This window comes from Plasmodium fragile (genome assembly GCF_000956335.1).
Source record: "Plasmodium fragile strain nilgiri unplaced genomic scaffold supercont1.7, whole genome shotgun sequence".
Lineage (NCBI taxonomy): Eukaryota > Apicomplexa > Aconoidasida > Haemosporida > Plasmodiidae > Plasmodium > Plasmodium fragile.
The window spans coordinates 155,505-177,559 of record NW_012192587.1 but is presented as its reverse complement, the minus strand read 5'-3'; the positions used below and the strand labels follow the sequence as shown (position 1 = coordinate 177,559).

General features: G+C 43.5%; 6 protein-coding genes across 6 annotated transcripts; 2 read left to right on the top strand and 4 right to left on the bottom strand.

Annotated features, from left to right (window-relative positions):
- Positions 1–339: 339 nt before the first annotated feature.
- AK88_00868 (uncharacterized protein) lies at positions 340–1,137 on the top strand (the record flags this gene model as incomplete). Its single annotated transcript, XM_012478512.1, has 1 exon — positions 340–1,137. One exon carries the CDS (start codon positions 340–342, stop codon positions 1,135–1,137), a length of 798 nt encoding a protein of 265 aa, XP_012333935.1.
- Positions 1,138–1,884: 747 nt separating this feature from the next.
- Positions 1,885–10,131, bottom strand: AK88_00867 (uncharacterized protein; the record flags this gene model as incomplete). The annotated part of the gene is made up of 19 exons (XM_012478511.1): positions 1,885–3,315; positions 3,461–4,094; positions 4,250–4,450; positions 4,493–6,426; positions 6,612–6,806; positions 6,946–7,043; positions 7,217–7,371; positions 7,484–7,578; positions 7,765–7,865; positions 8,028–8,068; positions 8,218–8,330; positions 8,436–8,500; positions 8,651–8,788; positions 8,893–8,935; positions 9,060–9,170; positions 9,269–9,345; positions 9,480–9,687; positions 9,806–9,910; positions 10,033–10,131. The coding sequence occupies 19 exons, from the start codon at positions 10,129–10,131 to the stop codon at positions 1,885–1,887; spliced, it is 5,844 nt and encodes a 1,947-aa protein (XP_012333934.1).
- A 1,254-nt stretch (positions 10,132–11,385) lies between these two features.
- On the bottom strand, positions 11,386–13,056 carry AK88_00866 (uncharacterized protein; the record flags this gene model as incomplete). The annotated part of the gene is made up of 1 exon (XM_012478510.1): positions 11,386–13,056. One exon carries the CDS (start codon positions 13,054–13,056, stop codon positions 11,386–11,388), a length of 1,671 nt encoding a protein of 556 aa, XP_012333933.1.
- A 1,002-nt stretch (positions 13,057–14,058) lies between these two features.
- AK88_00865 (tRNA pseudouridine(38-40) synthase) lies at positions 14,059–16,027 on the bottom strand (the record flags this gene model as incomplete). The annotated part of the gene is made up of 8 exons (XM_012478509.1): positions 14,059–14,305; positions 14,438–14,538; positions 14,699–14,786; positions 14,922–14,980; positions 15,112–15,199; positions 15,351–15,545; positions 15,677–15,850; positions 16,023–16,027. The coding sequence occupies 8 exons, from the start codon at positions 16,025–16,027 to the stop codon at positions 14,059–14,061; spliced, it is 957 nt and encodes a 318-aa protein (XP_012333932.1).
- Positions 16,028–17,116: 1,089 nt separating this feature from the next.
- Positions 17,117–18,803, top strand: AK88_00864 (uncharacterized protein; the record flags this gene model as incomplete). Its single annotated transcript, XM_012478508.1, has 2 exons — positions 17,117–18,542; positions 18,703–18,803. 2 exons carry the CDS (start codon positions 17,117–17,119, stop codon positions 18,801–18,803), a joined length of 1,527 nt encoding a protein of 508 aa, XP_012333931.1.
- A 66-nt stretch (positions 18,804–18,869) lies between these two features.
- On the bottom strand, positions 18,870–21,220 carry AK88_00863 (uncharacterized protein; the record flags this gene model as incomplete). The annotated part of the gene is made up of 2 exons (XM_012478507.1): positions 18,870–20,953; positions 21,061–21,220. The coding sequence occupies 2 exons, from the start codon at positions 21,218–21,220 to the stop codon at positions 18,870–18,872; spliced, it is 2,244 nt and encodes a 747-aa protein (XP_012333930.1).
- Between the last annotated feature and the right edge of the window lie 835 nt (positions 21,221–22,055).

Below are 22,055 nucleotides of genomic sequence, written 5' to 3'. Positions count from 1 at the left end.
TGTTTCGCGTTGGGAGTGCCCCTCCGTTCTGTTTCTCTCTTTTTTTGTTCTTCCTTCTGCTGCGTTGTGTTGCCCACCCTTTTTTTTTTTTTTTTTTTTTTGTTTTCCGTTGCAATTGTAAGTACTGTGTGCAGATCTACTGTACGGCACTCCTCATCGCGGTTGTCGCGTTTGTTTGATGCGTTCGGTTTTGCGCCCTTCAGGCGCTTGTCCGTTGGTGCACACCCCTTTTGTGAGCGTCCTCCACTTGTGTGGGCACTTACAATAACGTGTATGCTCCCTTACAACGACGTGTATGCCCACTTGCAACAACGTGTATGCCAACTTACGACAACGTGTATGCGCACCCATCCCCACGTACCCGCGCTGCTGCTGCACCCCCCAGAAGCACACGAGGGGCCTGTAGCAGATCGCGCTGGAGTAGAAGGCGAAGAGACGACAAGGGTGAAGCCCAAGAGCGACCCCCCAAGTAACACCAAGCTGACCCCACCGTGCAACTACGCCGGCAAAGCAACCCCACCAAAAGGCACCATCCAAACGACAACTGCTAAAATGAAAAAGGACAAAACAAAAGAAGAACTAAAAGAAAATTACGAAAATTATATCAACTTCAATGAAAATGCGAAGAAATGGTTTTACAGTAAAATTGAAAAAAATAAAATGATGCACATACAAGAAAAATACGACTCCTTCCTCAACTCATATGAAAACAAAAAGAAACATGTCACAGAAAAATATAACGTAAAAAAATACTTAACCATAATTCATAATTTGCTGCTTTTATGCTTTATCACATTTGACATTTTTTCTTTATTCCTCAAACTGTGCGTAAAAAATGTGAAGCACTTTTTAAACAACCCTTTCTTGTACATATACAATACGAAAATGGTAATAGAAAAAAATGTGTCGAACGGACTCAAGTTGATCAAGGCATATAAGAACGTCCTGTGTGCCGCTGTATCATTTTTGTTACGAGAGAAGAAGAAAATCGCCAAGGAAATACAAAACGTCTTTGTCTTCCTCTTCCAACTTTTGAACTTTTACCTTTTTAAGTCTCTCGAGGCCACGTACCAGTATTTCTACTTCAGGTACTGCGACATTTTCAGGGCCACCAAGTTTTTTAAGGTCTTCACGTGAGCAGTGCCATGGTCGGGGAGTGGCACGGTCAGGGAGTGGCATGGTCAAGAAGTGGCAACGGCAGGAAGACACGCTCGCCAAATTGAGAAGACATACCGACAAATTACGAACATACAACTTTTCGGACCTCGCCCCACGCGCTTACACGACGTTGTTTCTTGTCTTTCTTTTTGTTTTCATTTATTCTTTTATCCTGTGAAACCCATTTCGATTTTTTTTTTTTTTTTTTTTTTTTTTTTCCCCAATGATATGGAACCATCTTTTTTGACCAGCAAAAAATAAAAAAAAGGGACCATTTCCAAAATGAACCCTCACCAGGAAAATGCGCCGGTGAAGCTAGCCTATGCGACACCGCGGACGTAAAAAAAAAAAAAAAAAACGTGCACAATTGTCACGCTGTACAGCACCCCCCGTATTGGGGGACCAGCTGATGTGTCCACATGAAGAAAACACCGCACGACTCATAACGCACACGCAGGTGAACGTCAGCTTTCCCAACCGGAACAGTTGTTTGCAAAACTATTACACGCCCCTCGTCCCTACACCTGGTGGGGGACAACACCCAAATTAGGGACCACGTCCCCTCGGTGCGCGCGGGGACATGAGTTCAGTGCCAGGGGGTCGCCCATAACTCTAACCCCATTTACGAGCAACGACAACAAAAAAAAGGCATAACAACGAAATGGGGGAAAAAATAAAAGCAATAAAAATAGGTACAAAAACAATCGGGGGAGATGCACGGGAAAATCACTCCCCATCCGCCGCGCGCGAATAGAACAGGTGAAACTTGTCCTTGTTGAGAAAGTGGTACAGCAAGCTCATCAGGATGTGCACATCGTTGTTCACCAGGGAAGCAGCTCTCAACTTCCTCGTCCGTGTAGCCTGCACATGCTCTGATCGGCGTCTCTCCCGTTTATGGCCACTTGGATTGTTCCTCAACCCACTGGAGGAATTCTCTCCACAGCTAATAGAACGGACACCCGAGTAATCACCGAAATTTTCTGAACTTAAAGAAGAACTATCCACTTCTCTCCTTTGGAAGGTTCCCCTTCGTGCATTCCACACAACAGAACAGCCCTCTGTGTCATTATCCCTTTCGCTTCTCTTTCCTTTCACAATACGTAAAGGCAAACTTGCACACGATTTATTTGTTCTAGTGGACAAATGTAGCTTCGTGTCATGTTTGTATTTCTCCCTCTTGTAAAGCACCTCCACTTGGTGTTCCACCATTTTTATTAATTTCTTCAAGTAAAAATCTGTGACGCTTTTTCTCCTCTTTGTAGTACCTTTTTGGGTCTCCCTCTTAAGATAATCCTCCACACCCTCATCAGTTCGAAAGTCAGGATGGTGCACATAATTCACAAACTCCTTTTTGTACTTCAAACCACTTTTTACCAATGCACCAGAAAAGGCGTCCGTCCTGTTGTCATTCCCTGTCTCAACTCTGCTTAGAAGTAAAGGTAATAATCGAATATCATACGCAGCATCGAATGTCTCCGCGGCGGTTACCCCGTCTCTGCTACCAAATTCTTCCATCCTACTTGTTGTCCCCTCCACCACGTGCTTATTACATTTGAGCAGGTCGTTATATTCTTCCATTTGGCTAAACAACCCTTGGAGGGGGAAAATGTTTTTATACCCACATATACAGGAGACCAGTTGCTCAAAGGGGAATATATGTTCCTCATCGACATCCTTTGAACAGGCCCACAAAACATTCCCACCAAGGAAGTCATCAGATCGGTTAACCCATCCGTGTTCAATGTGAGAACCTCCTGTACCTGAGTACCTTCCTCCCCCAACTTGACTTCTTCTCCTCCTACAGCTCTCCACAGAAAAAAGCAGAAACAAAATTCTTCGTATTTTACGCAGGTACTTGATAGGGATGCAAATGCTAAACCAGGAGTGCAAAAGGTACCACATGATTCTACACCTCTTGGGGATTCCCCCTGTGGAGTGAACCCCTTCTTGTGTTAAGACTAAATCTGGGGCATGACAGTAGACCCGATTCAATATGTTTTTGTCCTTATTCGAGTACTTGTAATTGAGCAGGTAGTAAATTATTTCTTCGAACATATGAAGACACTTCTCACTGTCCAGGTACATGTAGACCAGGCTCAGCACATACTGGCTGTGTAGCGTGTCGGGGTGGTTTATTCCGAGGTTCCGCCGGAAGCGCTGCGAAGAAGTGGTGTGAAGTGGTGAGAGGTGGTAAGAAGTGGTGAGAGGTGGTAAGAAGTGGTGGAGAGAAAAGCGCATTTATGCCACGCCACATGTAGTACATGCACAATACAAACGGACGCCTGGCGCGCCCTTCTCCTACCTCCGCCGCGAGCCGCGCGTTCACCAGCGCGTATGCCATTACGCAATTCCCACCAAACTCTGTCATCTCGCTCAAGTAAGTCTTCAAAGCCATCAGCGACAGGTCCAATGACGCTTCTCCCACATACACATTGTCTGCGCCGAACGAGTAATATACATCACGCACATGCTCCAACACAGAGATGCAACACAGAGACCCATTCAGGATGAAGTTCTCATGTCGGTACTTCCTAATAACCCTATTAGTGTAGTAGTAATAAAATAATGAGTTGGCAAAATGGTGCACAGTGCAACCCAGACGCATGTTATACACCGAGGAGCACTTCATCGTGGTCTCCAAAGTAGCGTGTACAAATAAATCCTCATGGGGGTAGCATATGCTGTTTAGAAAAAAGCTAGAAACATTTCGGATCCTCTCCAGGAGCACGTACTCCTTTTCCTTCCTCAACCCCCTCCCCCTACACGAAGAAAGTTCAAAATTGAAGTAAACCAGATTTTCAAAATTGTCACTGAGCTTCACCACATCTTCGATCCTTTCTGTGGAGTCATTCTTCAATTTCATTTTCAGCTGAAGAAGAATGGCCGTTCGGAGGAGCAGCAGGAACTCGCGGTAGTTGTTCACGCTGCGGTTGTACCTGTACAAGAGTGGGGGGGAAAAAGGGAGGGTGCACACAAGGACACATGTGTAACAAGTGCAGGGTGCAAAGGAGCAGCACTTGGGGGAGTTCTCCGCCTCTCCAATGAGCTACTTCCACCCACTGCGTGCTGTCGCCGCGTCTGCCGCGCCTACCACGCCAGAGACAGGTAGAAATCCAGGTGCATCGGGTGGAAGAAGACAAAGTAGTTGTTCAAGATGACGGAGCAGCATTCATGAATCCCCTTGTACAGATCCAGTGCGCCCTCTGAGGGGAAACACATTTCCTGGTGTGCATTCGTGCAGTTGGACTTGTCCCCATGGTCGACTTGTCTCATTTCACTCCCTGACTTGTCACTCCACTTATCACTCAACTGAATATTCGATTCTTCTCCGCACGCCTCGCTCCAAAGGTCGCTGCAACCAGAGCAATCTGCGCACTGCGAAGTCGTTTCGTCGTCAAGGAGGAACACTCCCCTTCCGGACACTGAGCTGAAGCTCCCTTGCGTGGATTCTTCATCTGCGGAATGCTTCCTTGAGTGGTGAGAGACCCATTTTCCCTTACCCCCTTTATATCGCTTCCCTGCCCTGTTCTTCATACCCCTGTCATCATCCCACAGTACACGACCCCCCTGAAGGTACCTCCCCTTCAACGCATGAATGTACAAGCACATAATCCGGACATGCACCGAGATGACACTATCTTCCGGGATGTATTGAAAAAGGGCAATAAGCCTTTTTAAAGCACTTTCGAAAAAGCCAAGCTGTACACCAACAGCAACCATATTTAAGAAGCCATAAAGAGCTAGATAATTGGCGTCACTACAAAAAGGTACATTATCGTTTGATGCAAGCAGAGAGTTTAACCTAATTGTATATGACCAATTATGTCGATTCGTTGTGTCTTCCTCTTCAGAGCTTCCCCTGCTGGGCAATTCCCTACCCGTGAGGAACGACTTCTTCGTGTACACCTCGTTACTGTCACTTAAGTGATGATAATACATTATGGTAAAAAAAATAGCCTTAGATAATATTTTTTTATTTTCGCTGGGTATATCTAGAGGTATCTTTTCAGGTCGATGCGTATACGTATAGGTTGGCAAATCCATGTACGTAACATTTATGGAGTTTTTAATTTTTGTCCTATATGCCTTCAAGTGCTGCATGGAAAATTTCCCATTAGGTGAGTTCCCTTTTGCACTCATCCGATTAACACATGTGCCGTAGAAGGAAATCCCCAAACATGGTTGCAAATTTGCATACAAGTAATTTTTCTGAGCTGACTCTATAGAGTTATCTACACTGGTGTGAAAACACGTTGAAGATATATTTTGAAGAGCTGCTAGGAGATCCCTGTCTGTTCCACTCTCCTGTACGAATATCAGATTGAACAGATTAATTATAAATATATCAATTAGAGTTACACTTCCTTTGTGTTTTTTACTTGCAATTTTTATGCCTCCCTTCACCTTCTTCCTTTTTATTATGTACATTTCTTCGTTCATATATTTTTCGAAGGAGTCAAAATTTAGGAGCTTGCTCAAAAGGGAATTTCCCCCTTGTGGATTGCTTTGCCCAGTACTACCCCCCCTCAAGGCGCTTTCCAAGTGACTCTTCAGTAGCCCCTTCCTACTAAGCACATTCCTCATACTTATAAATGACTTCAGTACCTTCTTCCTTGAGCAACGCTTCTGTTTTGTTTCTTTCTTTTTCAGCAGGTAATGGCTGTAACCCCATTTGGAGGTACCGTCCGTATCGTCGCTGCGCAGAGAAGACGTCTCCGAGCAGGTAGAGCTGTCTCCACCTGAATCGCAACCGTTTGGCAGTGATGTCTCCCCTTTTACATGCCCCACTTCATCACTTGACAAATCTGACTCCACGGAAAAGTCCAACTCTGCACGTGAGTTAGCTGCGCACAAATCCCCACCCTGTAACCGCTCATATTGACTTACTCTCTCTTTACAAAACAAGCAGATCTCACGCATGCACAAATGGACATACTTTTTAATACAACGAATTAGAATCTCATTTAGTATCATATCGTATAGCCACCTAACCGATACGCAACTGAGCATCTTCCCAAGGTGTTTCATTTTTAACCCCCTTCCATGTAAGTACATTTTTAATGAGGTACTATCAAATGGGACACTGAAGGATAGATTTTCAATCTCCCTTAAGACACGTTCAATATATTTTTCTGAGTTCTTCCCATATGTACCTCTACCCCATCCATCTGTCTCTTCTTCTTCACAGTAGAGGTCGAGGTCCCCTCTCACCTCCACGTCATTTGAGTAAAAAGATTTTGCCTTGTAACCCCCCTGTTTCATCTGTTCCTAAGTGTGCGAAAAAAAAAAAAAAAAAAAAAAAAAAAAGAAGCCCATGAAGAGACAATTCACATAGGGTGGTGACATATGCACATGTACACAAATAGAGTTGATACACGTGAGAACAGATTAATGCTACTGTGTGTCTTCCCCACCGCTCTCATATGAACACGAATTGGGTAGACAATTCATACCTTAATGTGGGATGCTTCCCCTGGTGAATTTTCAAAAATGGGAAAATGCCTTTTCTTCATCCCACCGAACATTGTGTTAATATTGTAGAACACGTAATTGTCCTCCGAGTGGTACTTGGCCAAAAATGCTTCCTTCCCCTTCACCCCCTTGAACAGTGCATAAGTGGGTATGGCCTTTTCCAGAAGCCTCAATTCCTGCGCAGGGGAAGTTTCCATTTGTGTGTGCGTGTAGGGGGGCATATATGCTACATCCATTTTTGCGCTGCATGATTTTCTCCCATTTTTTGGCGCAAAATGGGAAGCAAAAATGGCAGCCAATTTCTGACACACTTACGTGTTTGAGATCACCACTGACCCCGTCCAGCCTCCTAACCGCCAGCGGAAAGAGGGGGGACGGAATGACGTACATTTTGAACCCCTTGTAGGATACAACTGCGCGGGGGAATGGGCGTGTGAAACGATGGGGTAATGTTGTGGGGAAATTTCTATGGCAAATCTCTCCTCACCCGAAAACGGGGCAGATCGGCGAGAAGGACAAGTCGCCATTATGTCACCACTTAAATTTGCCCCCTTCTCGCACACTAATTTTTTTATTCCTTCCTTACGCGCGCTTAGGTTGAAAGACAACAAGGACAAGGAAATCGTCCCGTCCATTCTGCCTTTTCCGCATTCCTTTGTCATCCCTTTTAAATTTTGGCTTTTAACCTTGGCTATGCCTTTGTTTATCCACTGCTGCGCCTTTATTTCTCGGTTGTACGTCCTGCGCGGTGGAAACAACAACAAAAAAAAAGAGCACACGCATGCGTATTTATTCATGCGTGATTACACCCTCCTGCTCGCCGACTTTTTGAACACCATTAAGGGCTCATTACTTGCACGCGAGGTCCGTGTCCGTTCGGTCGTCCCCAAAAATGAGAATCCCTATGAGCCCCTCTGCTACAACACAAGAGTCATGTGTTACGTACACCTGAAAATTTGCAGAGAAAAAAAAAAAAAAAAAGAAAGCGTGAATCGGGTGCACACCGAGTGTGTCTACTTGTTCATGTTTAGTAATTAGAAGTGGGACAACGGGGGTGGAGGCGTCTCCAAATGTGGACCTCCACGCAGGTCAGCAACCACAGGTACAACCAAACGGACCATTTTGTGGACTAACCTCATCTCCCTCAAATAACTTGAAAACGTCTAGGGGGCTCTCCCCAGATATTTTTTCGTATTTAAAGTCCTCGTCCAACTGGACCTTATCTTTTGGCTTCCCTGCAGATGTCAGAGGGCAGCATGGGCAGAAAGGGTATCATCAGTGGTGCGTCATTTTCGTCGTTAGTAACATTTGGCTTTGTTCTACTTATCATATGCACGGTACGTTTCGCTTTTTTTTTGTGTGTGCCTTTTTCGCTTTCAACTGTTCTCTTGACTCACCTGCAAACAGCTTGTCAAGGTACCTCGGCGAGGTGTACTTCCTGCACGGGGAGGAAAAACACGCATCATGTACAGATGATACCAAGGAGGAGGTGACGCTTGGGCGCTAAAGGACACTCCATATAGGTATGCCGTTGGTCATATGCAGCCACAAACAGTTCACTCCTGTGGCCCTCCCCCACTCCCTTACGTATACTCCTGGATAATAACACATTTTGCAAAACTTGCTGCCACCTTAACAAATGCACTCTCTAGGTAGAAGAAGAGCGCACAGGCTCGGACCTCTTCGTACATGTCCTTTTTCTGAGAACAAGTAATTTTCATTTTTAATGGATGGAAGTTTTTCGAAGGGGCACATATGAGCAACCCTTTTCTTGCTGGAGTGTCTGTATTATTCACGCGGCTTACCTGGAAGTGCCTGCACAGGTACTTGTCATATACATCGTTAACAACCCTAATCCATGATGGGTTACCTGAACAGGAGTGAAAGGTTCGTGTAGACGTGAATGTTGCACATCTTACCATAATATACGGGGACATACTGCAGTGCAAACAGGACTATACACAGAGATAGAGAGAGACGTGTGTGTACAGCCTCGCGCTCTATGTAGGGGTCCCCTTACTCTTCTTATATAGAGGGAACACCTCCATGTAGAAATAATCAAACAAGCCAGCGGGGCATATTAATGGAATTGGCAAGTGCTCGTAAGCATGCTTGGCTGAGCCACAGAACAGACTCAGGGGGGTATTCCTGTCTATCGCTTTGTAGAGAAAAAAGGGGGAGAGGGCGGGGGAAAAATATATATCTGACACAAAAGTGTGAAAGCGCTTCATCATATTGGCACACCTCACCATTTTGCCTTACCCGTGAGCGCAACTCCGCTTAAGCCATCTTCCCGCATTATTCTCTACAGCATAGCAACAAGAGTAGGAAATTTTCAATGAGGAAAAAGGCTATAAACTTAAAGAGGGGGTGGGGGAGCTTTCCCCTTTCACGCTTGTCCATTTGACGTTCCTCTTCTATCAACTTACAAAAGACTCCACGTAAGCGTTGACATCCCTGTTCGTTTTATGTGCCACCATCTCCTTCCACAATTTGCTGACCGAAATTTCAGTTGCCAAAATGTAGTGGTCGTCCTTCCCCTATATGAAAAATAAAAGTTGCATGAATGCCCATGCTATACATCACACTGTGTAGTGTGCGGCGTTGGCATACCAGCGCACTTGCACGAAAGGCTTACCATTTTGGAAGTCTCCCTCCCGAAGTAGGGGACGGACCGATTACAGTTGACTATGTCCAGTGCAAGTTCCAGGTGGCCTGTCAAGTGGTAACGGTGTTAATGAAAAGACAGGTGAAGTGACAGATGCACAGACAAATATACAACCAGAGAAAATAAATCGCGCGTCAATGATGTATGGGCCACATCCTTTGACGCTCCCCTCAGGCCTAACCTTGCACACTGCCATTGTCGTAGTCATATATGCTGTACAGTTTGTTCGTGCCGTAATACTTTAAGAAGGCATAATTTTTATTAAGGTATAGCTTTAGGCCTATCTCTCTTCTTTTGCCAATGCTACAAATAATGTTAATGAACTGAGGACACTTCCCTTTTAGGCACACGATGGGTAGGTAAATGGACTTGTTTATGATCGACTTAATCTGCGGTTAGTGGTGGGAGGAACAGGATTGTCAATTGAAGAAGTGACGAACGGAAATACTTTCGCTGAGTGTGTACGGACAGGCATGTGGCATACTCCTTAGATGGGGCTTTCCGTACCATAGTGTTGTAGTCCCTGTTCAACGCCTCAACCACTCGAACCCTCTCCGGGGAGACGCGGACACTGCTCTCGTCTTCGCCATCATAGTAAATCCTGAATTTTAACTAAAATTATGCAACGGGGTTGGGGAGAACAATGGCGAAAATTGGAAAAGGGATAGAAAAAAAAAATATATATATCATTTGAAGAAATCATTTCTATCGCCCCCTGCCTGTTTTTTTAATACCTTTAACGCGTCGTTTAAGTCCTCGCAAAAAAGGTGCAACGCTTTTAACTTTATTTTCAGCGCAAAATGACTTTTAAATTCGGGGTCATTGGTATGCATTCTTTCGCTCATTAAGGAAGAACAGGTACACACTCCACATAGTTGTTAGCTAGTCCGATGAACTGCTACATGTAAATATGAAGGAGCAAATAGCAGAGCAGACAATTCAATTTGTGATTACGTTCGTTCGTATGCGTATGTTTGTATTCGTTGTGCTACCACAACGGATGTCTCATTAACGATGTTATTATTTTTTTTTTAATTTTTGAGGCCATTTAAAAAAACCACTTCTTTCTACATCCATTGCGCTTCATTCGCGACGTCATCCTTTTAGCCCAGTCTTTCCCCCCATATATTTCCGCCGCTGCAATGTTGCCAAAATTGGTAAATGTGCCTGTCTGCACTTGTATGCACCTTTGCGCTGGTAAAAATGTGGACGCGTGTAGTGCGCATTTTGTTATGGAAGACTGAAACGCGTTATAGACGCGCGGAAAGTGAAGTGAAAAAAATGATACAGCCGTGTGCGCAACGTTGAATGGGCATACACAAAGTTGCCTGAACAGGCAATAATATTTTTCACTTTTTTAAAAAAAAAAAAAAAAAAAAATTTTCCTTTTTTGGCTAGTCCTGAATTTTTTCCCTTTTCTATTAAAACGATCGACGAGTTGCCAACATGACAGTGACACACTTCAGCAAAATGCAAGATTGGCAAATGCCATTTTGCAAAGTTGCAGTTTATAATTTACCGACTCGCGTGAGAAAATAAACGTAAAAATGGATAAGACAAAAAAAAAAAAAAAAAAGAATATGCGAAAGAGGGGGACACATTCGAGTAGGACCAAACTTGTTGATAGAAAAAACTATGAGGGTTAATGCAACCCGTTTTTTAAGACGACAAATGAAGAAGGGGGTACAGCCCTCCACTGCGAATCCCATTTAGGGGATACCCTGCTGAATAGGACATTATACCTGCGTAGCTCTCCCTTCGCCATATAGTATGGTTAAAAAAAAAAAGAGGGTAACGTCCTTATGTGTAATGCTAAAAGGGAAGCAATTTAAGGCAAAACAGTAAGGGGTTACTAATTTCTCCCCATAATACATACATTTTCACCTTCGACGGGTTGAAAACGAATCCGGGTTAACTTCACAATTGAGTGATTACAAAATGTACATGTAGGCAAATTCTTCCTCTTCAAACGGAGGTCTATGACCAGCATTATTCGTTTTATTTACCCATTTAAAGGGGGGGAAAGCGCCGCTCCACAGGATCCATTCCGTGTCCTGCTCATACACACACGTGTGTGACACTTATCATTATGGTTTTTTCCCCTCTTGCCTTTTCTTCTGTAAAGACAACAAATAGGGAGGTTGCAGCGGCATAAGCTGGGGCTCATGTCGAACGTAATTCTGAGGAAGCAAGTAGGACTTATCCGAGTCGTAATAATTCTGTGTGGCGACAAAGGAAAATAGTTTATCGTTCATAAAAACTTCCGATGCAATGTACTCATTTACAACTTCTTCATCGTCTGAATTGAAATATTTTATCTCTTCGTCACTATCAGAACAGTAAAAATTGAATATGTCCACATTTTTATGGGTAAACTTTTTACTTGGAAAATTTTTCCCCGTCAGAGTATCACCGCGTTCTGGGTCACAGTCCTTCCGTTCGTCTCCCTTTAACATGTTCCCCCCGTCAGCATCGTCACTGCTGTATGCATTTATGTGTGCAAGCTCATTTTCACCTTTTCCGTCACCTGCTTTTCCCCCCTCCGATTCAACTTCATTATCATCTTCATTCATATGAGCGGGGTCTTCCCCCTCAGCAGAGAATTCCTCTCCACTTGTATTATCATCCCTTTTTCCCTCCCTACTTAGGCATTTGCCCCTTGTACGAATTTCTCCCTCATCGTCCTTCTCAGTAATTAACTTTGCATGCATTTTTCGAAGTTCTTCTTCAGGCACATTTTGAAGATTACATTTTTGTGTCCCCCCCCCTGTATGATGGCTGAGCGCTGTAATCTTGGACAGCGGCAAAGAAAAGTTCAAACAAACAAGGAAGGACTCCAGACTTTTATTCCGACTGCTTTGCGGTTTACACACGTAAACTCTCTCAAAAAATTTATTCAAATGTAGAATAAGCAGACCAGTGTGTTCACCTCGAAATATTTTACTTATAAAATTTCCGCCGATTTTTAAAACGGAGCAACATACTTTTAAACTCGATAAAATGAGTTGGGACTGAATAAATTCGTCTATGTCATTCATGCCAGTTATATCTGGCGCTCCGTCGCTCACAACAGCGTGTGCGTAAGTGGGCAAGTTGTTCCCTTCACAATGTTGTCCATCTACCTTATCACTCCCTTTACACTGGGCGCTTCCCTGAACGCCTTCATCATTCACACATGTAGCACCCCCCATGCCCATGCCGTTTGCAACGTCCCCCCCCTGTCTCATACATTTTAAAATCTGATGTACAGTGGACGCTTTGGTTATATCACCTTGTATAATCTGCACATATTTCATATTTCCTATTTCTTGTAAATCCACAGCTACAATTTTTGGCTTTTTCACAAATTCCTTTTTGGGCAGGCATTCTATCCTCTTCTCTAGCTCATCGTTAAAATTGACGTACAGAGAAAAGTTGTTTAAAAACTTTTCGTGTTCATCACATTTGGGTGCAGCTCCCTCGTTTCTGCTTACCCAGTGGAGCATCTGGTAGTAGTTGTACAGGCAGATATTCTTCAGCACCTGCGACCAGCTACCAGGGGCTGCGCACAAGTCAACTATATTGTAGCAGAAATGTTCATTGTATATGTTCCTTATTTTATCCTTGTCCTTTTCCCCATAATTTTCGGGGGCAAATAATTTGAAGATTCCGAACTTTTCGTTTATCTGGATGAGCTTGAAGGAGCTCCTTGCACGGTACCCGTTTTCCTTGGCCTTCCGGTAGTAGATGTCTCTCCTGTCCTTGCTTAGCTTCCCCATGTTCCTACGTCTTCACTTCGTCACATTCATACGTCTTCACTTCGTCACACGCATACTCCTCTTGGCTACCCCTGCGCTAATGGCCACTTTCCATGCAGTTGACGGGTGTAAATGTCGCCTTGCGTGAAATTCTTCTCCTCGTGGAGGCTGCCACACAGCGTATGGAGAGAGCTATGCGGGAATGTGCTTCTCTAGATGATAAAAAAAAAAAAACTGCAGAAGTAGTAGTTTGTTCACATAAACACTCTGACCCACTCAGTTTTCACATGGCCCACTTTTTCAAATAAACATTTGTAGTGTTATTATATACTTGTGCGCCTCCTAAATGAGCTGGGGGGGAGGCCTGCGTAAAGTTGTTTACATCCATGTAGGTTGTACGAATAAGTGTTTTATAAGTATTTAATGATGCCTCTTTTTCCCCACTGCATCACTACCTTGGCGAGCTTCAAAAAAAGCGACGTTCCGCCTGACAACCTCCGCGTTGCAACCCTGCGGTAATGAAAATTAGAGAACACTTTCCTTTAAAAAAAAAAAAAATAGCTACAGTTATTTTTAATCCATCATGAAAAGAAAATTGACGGAATTAAATTTTAGTTCCTTGGTGCAACTGCCCATCTGTTTTTATGGTACACGGAGAACATATCTCGGGGAAAATAGCTCCACGCAAAGGGGGTGGTGGTAGCCACGCCGTTTTGAAGGTGCAAAAAAAGGGTTCAAAAAACGGGTTTTAAAAAAGGATTTAAAAAAAAAGGAGCAGGCAGCGCTGCGCCTTACAAATCACAATAATACTGCTGAGTGTTTTATATTTTTTTTTTTTCAAAAAATTATAACTGTGCGCCATTTGGGGGGAAAGGACCCCAAGTGGAAATCCTCTCCACAATTTTGGCACAGTCGACCAAATAAGCATTTTTATAAAACCAAATTTAAAAAAAAAAAAAGAGGCAGGGGATGCAAACGGTAACCCCTCACACAGACACAGTACTACCCGCGGATGGAACAAATTTAAGGAGGACAGTTCTCCTCATCGCCCTCACCCTGCCCATCTCCATCAGGCATGATGTCTTCAAAAAGGCCGCAATTTTGTCGCTTAACCTTCCCAGGGTAGCAGAGAGAAACCAACAGTACCGCGCTCTGTATGTACTTCTCCATCAGGTGTGAAAACACGCGGTTGTCAACGTTGATGTGAAAGTTAAGGTCGCTGAACTTGAAGGAGTACAACAGCAGCCCATCTTCATTGGCTATTTTGAAACTGCAAAGAGGAACGTGCGGTGGTGTGTATATGGGTACTCAGGTATTTGCAAAGGGGAGAGTTGGGGAAAAAGGAACAAAAGTTAACCAGATTGTTTATCAGTAATTTTTTTTTTTTTTTTTTCGTTTTTACTTCTTATCCCTAGAAGGGTGGTTGTTCAGCATGCTTGCTAGGTCCTCCAGTTCTAAGTTCCCTGTGGCCACTTGGAACAGGGTGGCGACCATGTGTCTAATCTGGAGCAGCGGGTGAATATTGCGGACAATGCAATGGGGGAGGCAGCAATTAATCCGGCTCACATATAAGCCAATTGTGTATGTTTCTACATGCACATACAATCGCGCTCCTCTTTTGTGGCACCCCGAATCAATTCGGTCTATTAGCCCCCTTCCGCACCTGGTTGTACAGAAATGACGTTCCCTTTATTTTGAAGTAGTGAAAATTCTTGTCCATACTCCTGAGCTCAAACTTGAGGATGGTCCGTCTGCGGATAAACGTGGAGCGTATACGTATACAAACGAGGCACAACTGAACAACAACGACACATGGACGGCGAAGCCCATAGGGTGACGCGGGGGAAAAAAAAAAAAAAAAACACCGCCACGTAGAACTCTCTTACCTGAAGCATGTGCTGTTTTTCCTCTTCTTGCAAAAATTAGCAAAATCGTGTTCCCCTAGCTGAACAGGACGAAAAAATAAAAAAAAATAAAAATGAATGAAATAAAAGGCACACATGGCACGGGCACGGATAATGCATAAAAAATGGATTGCAAATATTGAAATTTTTTTTTTTTGTTTCCATCCCGTACAAATAACTTGCAGGCTTCCCTCATTCGCTCAAAATTGTAATTTTTGTCCATGAAGAAATATAAGTAGGTCCTATGTATACAATGTAACCTACAGGGGGTATACGCGAATTGTTCGTGGGAACATATTATATACGTGGGTGTGCGGAGTGTTGTCGGGGAGGGGCCTCTTCAGAGCAGGCAAGACAGTCCCGCACGCAACTGCTTTGCTACTTTCTTTTTATAACTCCTTTTTTGCCTACCGCGCGTCAAAAAAATTGGGCACATTGCGTATGTCGATCACGTGTATGTTCTTCAACCTTTTGTTCATTTCTTTCACGTAAATTCTTTCTATGTCTTGTAGGGCCATGTGGGGGTGTCTAATTTTGAGCCGTATGGTCAGGGCATTCATGCGCGCCGAAACGCCTTTGTCTGTTCTTGAGACTCTGGAAAATGGCCTACACCGTGGGGTGAAAAGGGGCAAATATGTGTACCGACCGGCTCACAAAAAAAAATGTAACGCATTTATACATATGCACATATATGTGTGTATACGCCTAGCCAGGGCGCGGAGGAGCGCTGATCGTACTGGTCCACCCCGGGGATCAAGTTCAGGGCGTGCAAGCAGTCCATCAGTCTGTTCTCCACAGTGTTGGGGTTGTCCTTTTGGTACGCCGATCCCTGCGTTTTTCGAAAGAGTGTGGGGAAGGTGTCTACAGCAAAGGGTTTGTTACTCTTTGACGTGGTCGTGTCCGCCCGATCACTCAACAACGGGTTGGTAAAGTGGGGGGGGAATGGAAATAGGTGGACAAACTAACATAACAGGTACGTCGCCACGCCAGCTACATAACGTGACGAGCAAACTACATCCATGCATGTGCACGCAGATTTGTTCACACGTTTGTGCGTACAGAGCGAAGCTTCATACGTGGAACCCCATCCCGACATACGAAAAAAAAATTATAAATTTGTGCGTTTCTTCCATGGGGACAACATTGAAGTGAGGCGTTTGAATTTTTTATCTAAGCAATATGTGTAGTGCTATGTCGCCAGGTGGTGTAATCCTTCTAAGATGACACACGAATAAATGCTAATGTGGCTGCTGCCTAAGTGGGGAGAAAATTCCCCGTACCAGTCAACATGGCTGTGTTGCTAACCGTTGGACAATATTGCCCTTTTTTTTTTTTTTTTCTCCAAACACGCTACACGGGAGGCACAATTCACTTATGAGAAGCGGTGGTGTGATGAACGCGTCGCTTCAATATGCTAAATAGATGTTCCACTTTGATGAGGAACTCCCGCGCCCCGCTACGAATGCATAATAAGGACTAGGCTAGGCTAGGCCACCCGCAACTCCCCCATCTTTATTGCCCCCCTAAACTTGCGCGCGCACGAGAACAAACGGCGCTACATTAAGCACTACCCGCCCTTTACAGTTTTATACCCTTGCAAAAAAAAAAAAAAAAAATGAAAAACACTACCAACCGAACGAATAGCCAAGTGAGCAACAAAGGTGATGATATCCGCGACAGGGAAAATAAAAGAATACATAAAAATTGGGAAAAAGAAGAAGAACAGAAAAAAATGAATAAACGCATGAACAAAGGCAGAACACAACTTGCAGCGCAGCATAGTATACAACGTGGCATAGTGTATAACTACACGCGCGTAGCATATATCTTATGCGCGTTCGCGAGTATTCCCCATCATAGAACACGCACTTGTATGTACATATGAGTATAAGCATACAACTGCCCCCGTCTGCTCATACTTATGTAGGCCTTACCATTCTGTCTCCGTACTTACGTGCTTGACGCCCATGACCCTAAGCAGATTACTCCCCCCCCTCTGGAGCAGTTAATACAGCAACACAAAAAGAGAGTAACAACACGGCAACGTGGTAGAATCATAAAAAGGGCGTGAAAAAGGAACCAACCAAATGACTGCAGCAATTGCCAATACATTTCGAACATGAATCCCGTGAAGGAAAAGGCTTCATGCATCAGTTAAACAAAACAGCTAGCACTCCATGGGGAAGAAGGAGAAGACCATGCAAGAGAAGGCAGACGAAATGAGTGAAAGCAAAAATGATGAAGAGCTACATAGTGATCCTCGCCAACAGCATGGGGTGATAAGGGAAACGAACCCACACAGTGCAAACACTATATGGAGGAATAGTCCCCTCAGGAAGGGAAATACTTACTATGGCCAACATGGAGCGCGCGCAAATGTGGAAGACACACACATTAGTAACGTCAACCCCAGTAGAAACGATGGAACATCAAAGTACAATATCTTCATAGATAAAAAAGGCGCCATAAATAGCATTTTGAGCTCCACGTTCGCGGGTATAATGTCGAGGACAATTACAGCCCCGCTGGACAGAGTAAAGTACATAATGCAGGTGACGAATAATTTACCCATTTCTGAAATTTTTAAAATAATAAAAAAGGACGGAATGGTATGCGGGTTCTTCAGAGGGAACTGTGTGAATATTGTGAAGATCATTCCGGAGCTCTCCATTAAAATGTACTCTTATGAATTTTTAAAAGTTAATGTGTACAACTACTACAGAGGTGATGGTGGTGACAGGGAGGGACAAGCGGGAACAACACCAGTCGACTATGTGAAGGATCAGGAAAACCTCGACATTCCCTTCTTCATTCGTTTCATCATAGGAAGCTCCAGCGGGGTCATAGCAGCCCTGTTTATTTACCCACTAGAAATAGTAAAGACCAGATTAATCGTCTCCAACAAAAATGATCACAACGGAATTATAAAATGCTTCTACAACATTTATAAGAACGAACAATTCAGGAACTTCTACAACGGACTCTCCATGCACATCTATGGAGTCATCCTGTTTTCAGGGTGCAACATGAGCATATACGATTATTCAAAGTACCTTTTTTTTACACTCTACAAGGATTATATTCACTCTACGCACTGCATGCCGAGGGGGAATGACTCGGGTGAAGACAGCGCAGCGGAGGGACGAGACAGCAAGACAGCTCTGTCTCAGACCACACGCAGCGCTGGCAGTGATGGCGGTAGTGGCAACAGAGATAGTAGCGATAGTCGTAGCAGCGGAGGAGGAGAAACCTTCATCCAGTACCACCTACTAAAAGGAATGTCCCATTTTAGAAACAAATTCACCCACTGGAATAGCCCATTTTATGAGCACCAAAGGGAAAACCGCATGAACAAGTCAGAATGCGCTTACTGTAATTATCGAGTAAAAAATGTCAACTGTTTGTCCTTCCTTTTTTTTGGTATCACAAGCTCCTTCATTGCACAAATCGTAAGCTACCCCTTTCTCGTTTTGCGGACCCGCATGCAAACCCTCAACAATGAGATCACTACAAATTATTTGAATAACGAGAGGAAGAATATCAAGTCGTGCAGCTTTATTCTGTACAACATCAGGGTCTATGGGTTCAGGTCCCTCTATCGAGGTAAGGCCAGCAAAGAGCCGGCAAGGGGGCGGGGGGCGTGCTCGTTCGCCCCCCCCCTCACACACACATACATACACACATGATGCGTTGACCAGTGGCGTCATCTTAGCGCCATATTTTCGTTTCCTCCGCTTCATCATTCTCCCTCTCCCACCCGCAGGCATCTACGTGAATCTCCTGAGGACCATACCCGCCACGTCCATCACGTGGTTCGCATACGAGTACGCCATGAGGAAGTTGCAGGGGGGAGTGAAGTTGTAGTGAAGCGGTGGTGAAGCAGTGGTGAAGCGGTAGAGAAGCGGCTGGTTAGGGTTCCATTGTGCCAGCTCACACATGCCCCTCGCGGCACAACGCGATCGCAGGGGCCACGGATGGGGGAAGGTACTTCGCGCCGTATCCCTCATACACATGGGAGCACCCCTTATAGACGGCAAAAAAATTCAAAAAATTTAAACACGCACTTCCACTCTGCCGATGGCATATCTCAACATAATTCGCAAGACTCTTCATGTGTACCTTTTCAAGGTAAAAATAAAATCTGTTAATTTTTTTTTTTTTTTTTGTACCCGTTCTCTTTAATTTGAAGGAATTTTTTTTTGTTATTTTTTCAAATTCGTGAATAAATTCATAAATCTTTTTTAATTCTTTTAATTTAAAATATTTTAAAAAATTCTCCTCATGTGCATTAGTGTCTCTACATAGTATGTTGTAACTTAAGGCAAAGTATAACAGCTCATCAGTTAACCTATAAGTTTGTGTTTTGTCCTTTCTGTGTAAATACCATGTGGCGCCTTTTACAAACAGAGAGAGGTACATTCTGCATACTCCTTCCTTCACCAAAAAAGGGGGAAAAAATAAAACTCCGAAATTATTTGGTAAGATGGCATTATCACAGCTGATCAGCGAATCGAGGGTTCTCCCTATGTGTGTATAAATGTCACGGTATGCATCATCGCCCCCATGGGAGTGGCAAAATTGCAGCATCAGGAGACTTGTCTTAAGGGGGTAACTCTTCCCATTAAGCTTAAAATTTCGCATTACTAAGTCAAATGTTGCCTCATTTTGCACATTCATTTGATTTAAAACGCTCAGCAGTAGGTAAATATGTTCGTGCTTTATTCGTGTTGTTCCTTTCGTTGTGTTATTTCCAGTAGATTCATCTTTGTAAACCTCCCCCTGAAGCAAACTTAGTATGTACTTATCTAGGAACGCCCTGCAAGCGTCGAAGTAGCGTCCGTAGTAGTGTACTCCGTCCTGGTATACATACATCAACAGTTTTATGTTATCCGCGCAAAAGATATTACTGTACAATTTTACCTCCTTCATTTTAAGGGTAGCGTCCTCATCAGTGTATCCCTTTCTTAGGATGCGCTGTACACTGTCCACATTCATTTCCTGACTCGCCCCTGTGTTCATATAATGCTCAAGTGTGTAGTAAAAAACATGCATCAGTCTGCAGTTTTTCCAAATGTTATCTATGAAGTTGCATCGGTCTAGCAATTTTCCTATTTTCCTTTTTAAAAAAAGGTTGTTATAATCATTTATGAATCCATGCAGGAACATACTGCAGTTGTAAATATTGAATATGTTGCCGTACGTCACACAACGGGTGGCTTTTTCTCGCGAGAAATGGGTGTCTCCAGCCGTACGCCCTAGCATGTCACATTTATAAACGGGGCTCGAATGACATGTAACCCCTTCACTGCTAACAGTGCTACCTACGGAATGTGCCTCCTGAGAGGATAACTCCTCACCCCATTTTTTCGTCAACGGTGTGTCCTCCCCACTCGTGCACGCTTCAGTTTTGCTGTCGTTTATCTTTTCTATGTTGCTGCTATAAAACGCGCCATTCTGAGTATTGCCTAGTTCGCATATTTTGCTTAAAAATTTTTTAAAAAAAACGCTGTTAATGTAGTAAAAGTTAAATACAATGTTGGTCAAATCGGTGTCCCCACAGCGATCTACACCGCTAAAAATTCGTCCCAAAATGTTATTGTGTAATTTGACGCTTATGTTTTCTCTGCATAAATAGCTATACAATATACACAGATTTTTTGTCTGCCTGAAATTGTGCAAATAATTATCGCTTCGCTGAATAATCTGTGTTGTAATTCTGGCACTTACGTCATTTTTTACTATACCGCGGGGTGAGTACAACTTGTTATTCGCTGTGCAATTTAAGAAGGTCAAAACGGTGGAGAGATCATCTTCATCGAAGTTGTCTAAATTTTCTTCGATTGCGCAACTTATGTGCTTAATTATGTCCTTACCGAGTACAAACGATTTACTCCTTTTTTTACATTTCATATACAACAGCATTAACAAGCACAGGTCCTTCTTGTTCCTCTCCCCGAAATTTTCCCCATGAATGTCTCTGAACAATTTTTTCGAAAAATGTATGAACAGATCATCTAAAAAATGGGGGAAAAAAAAAAAAAAAATAAAAATAAAAAAATATAATTTTTACAAATTTAGCTAGCTACACTTGTGTTACATTTTGTCCCCTTCTCCGTCTCACCATTTTTGTGGCAATTCCTGCACAAGTAAAGGTACAAGCCCTTGGCAAAATTAAGTAAATCGGAGTACCCCTTTGTCTTTATTTGATTGTAAAATTTGAAAAAGTTGCTTCCATTTGAGCATTTGTAAATGTATGGAACGTACGGGGCCACCTTAAACATGTTCTCCTGTCGGGGGGGCGACAATCCTCAGAAAGCGGCAACCCACAAATTTTGTGTCGTCAGCAACGTAAAGCTCCTTGAGAGCAAAATACGTCATCTTACACAGGCATGCGCTAAAATATTTTCCCCTTACATGAGGCAGGGTGTCAAAACGTTCGTGAGTCTGTAGCGACATATGTCTTCATACGCTTTGTGCCCAATGTGGCACATGCTGACGTGTGTAATCACGGTACATACTCCTCATAAATGGGACACAAATTTTGTGTGTAGTCCGCTGCATTCTTAACAACGTACGAGGGAGAGTGGGGCGGAAATATACACAGATAAATTTCTTCAAATTTTTCACCCTTTTTACCTTTTCACATGAATAAGTTTTCCCCAACACGGGGTACGCTCAACGCCATGTGGGGATTATTCCTCCTGGGCGTTGCAACGTCAGGTCAGCATTAATCAATTTTTCATTTTTAAAACTGACTTGTCGGCGGTGCATGCGCATTGGATGCTACATAACGAGTGCTTGTACGAGTACTCGCGTGCGTACAAAATTTAAAGCGTTGAAACAAGAAACCTTCATCCTTTTATGCAAAAATTGCCATTACGCGAATTTATGCGCACAATCGCATAACGTGAACGCGAAACCGTGAATTAACAAATGGATGCGGCAGTGCACTTGTATGAACATACATACATGCATAACATACGTACACGCCTACATGTGAACATTTACGTAAAAAAAAAAAAAAAAAAACGTGGGCGTAAAACGGCTAGGACTTTACACCATCCTTATTTGTAGCGCACTGCTGTGAAGATAAATTATCTACACGACGCTGGAATG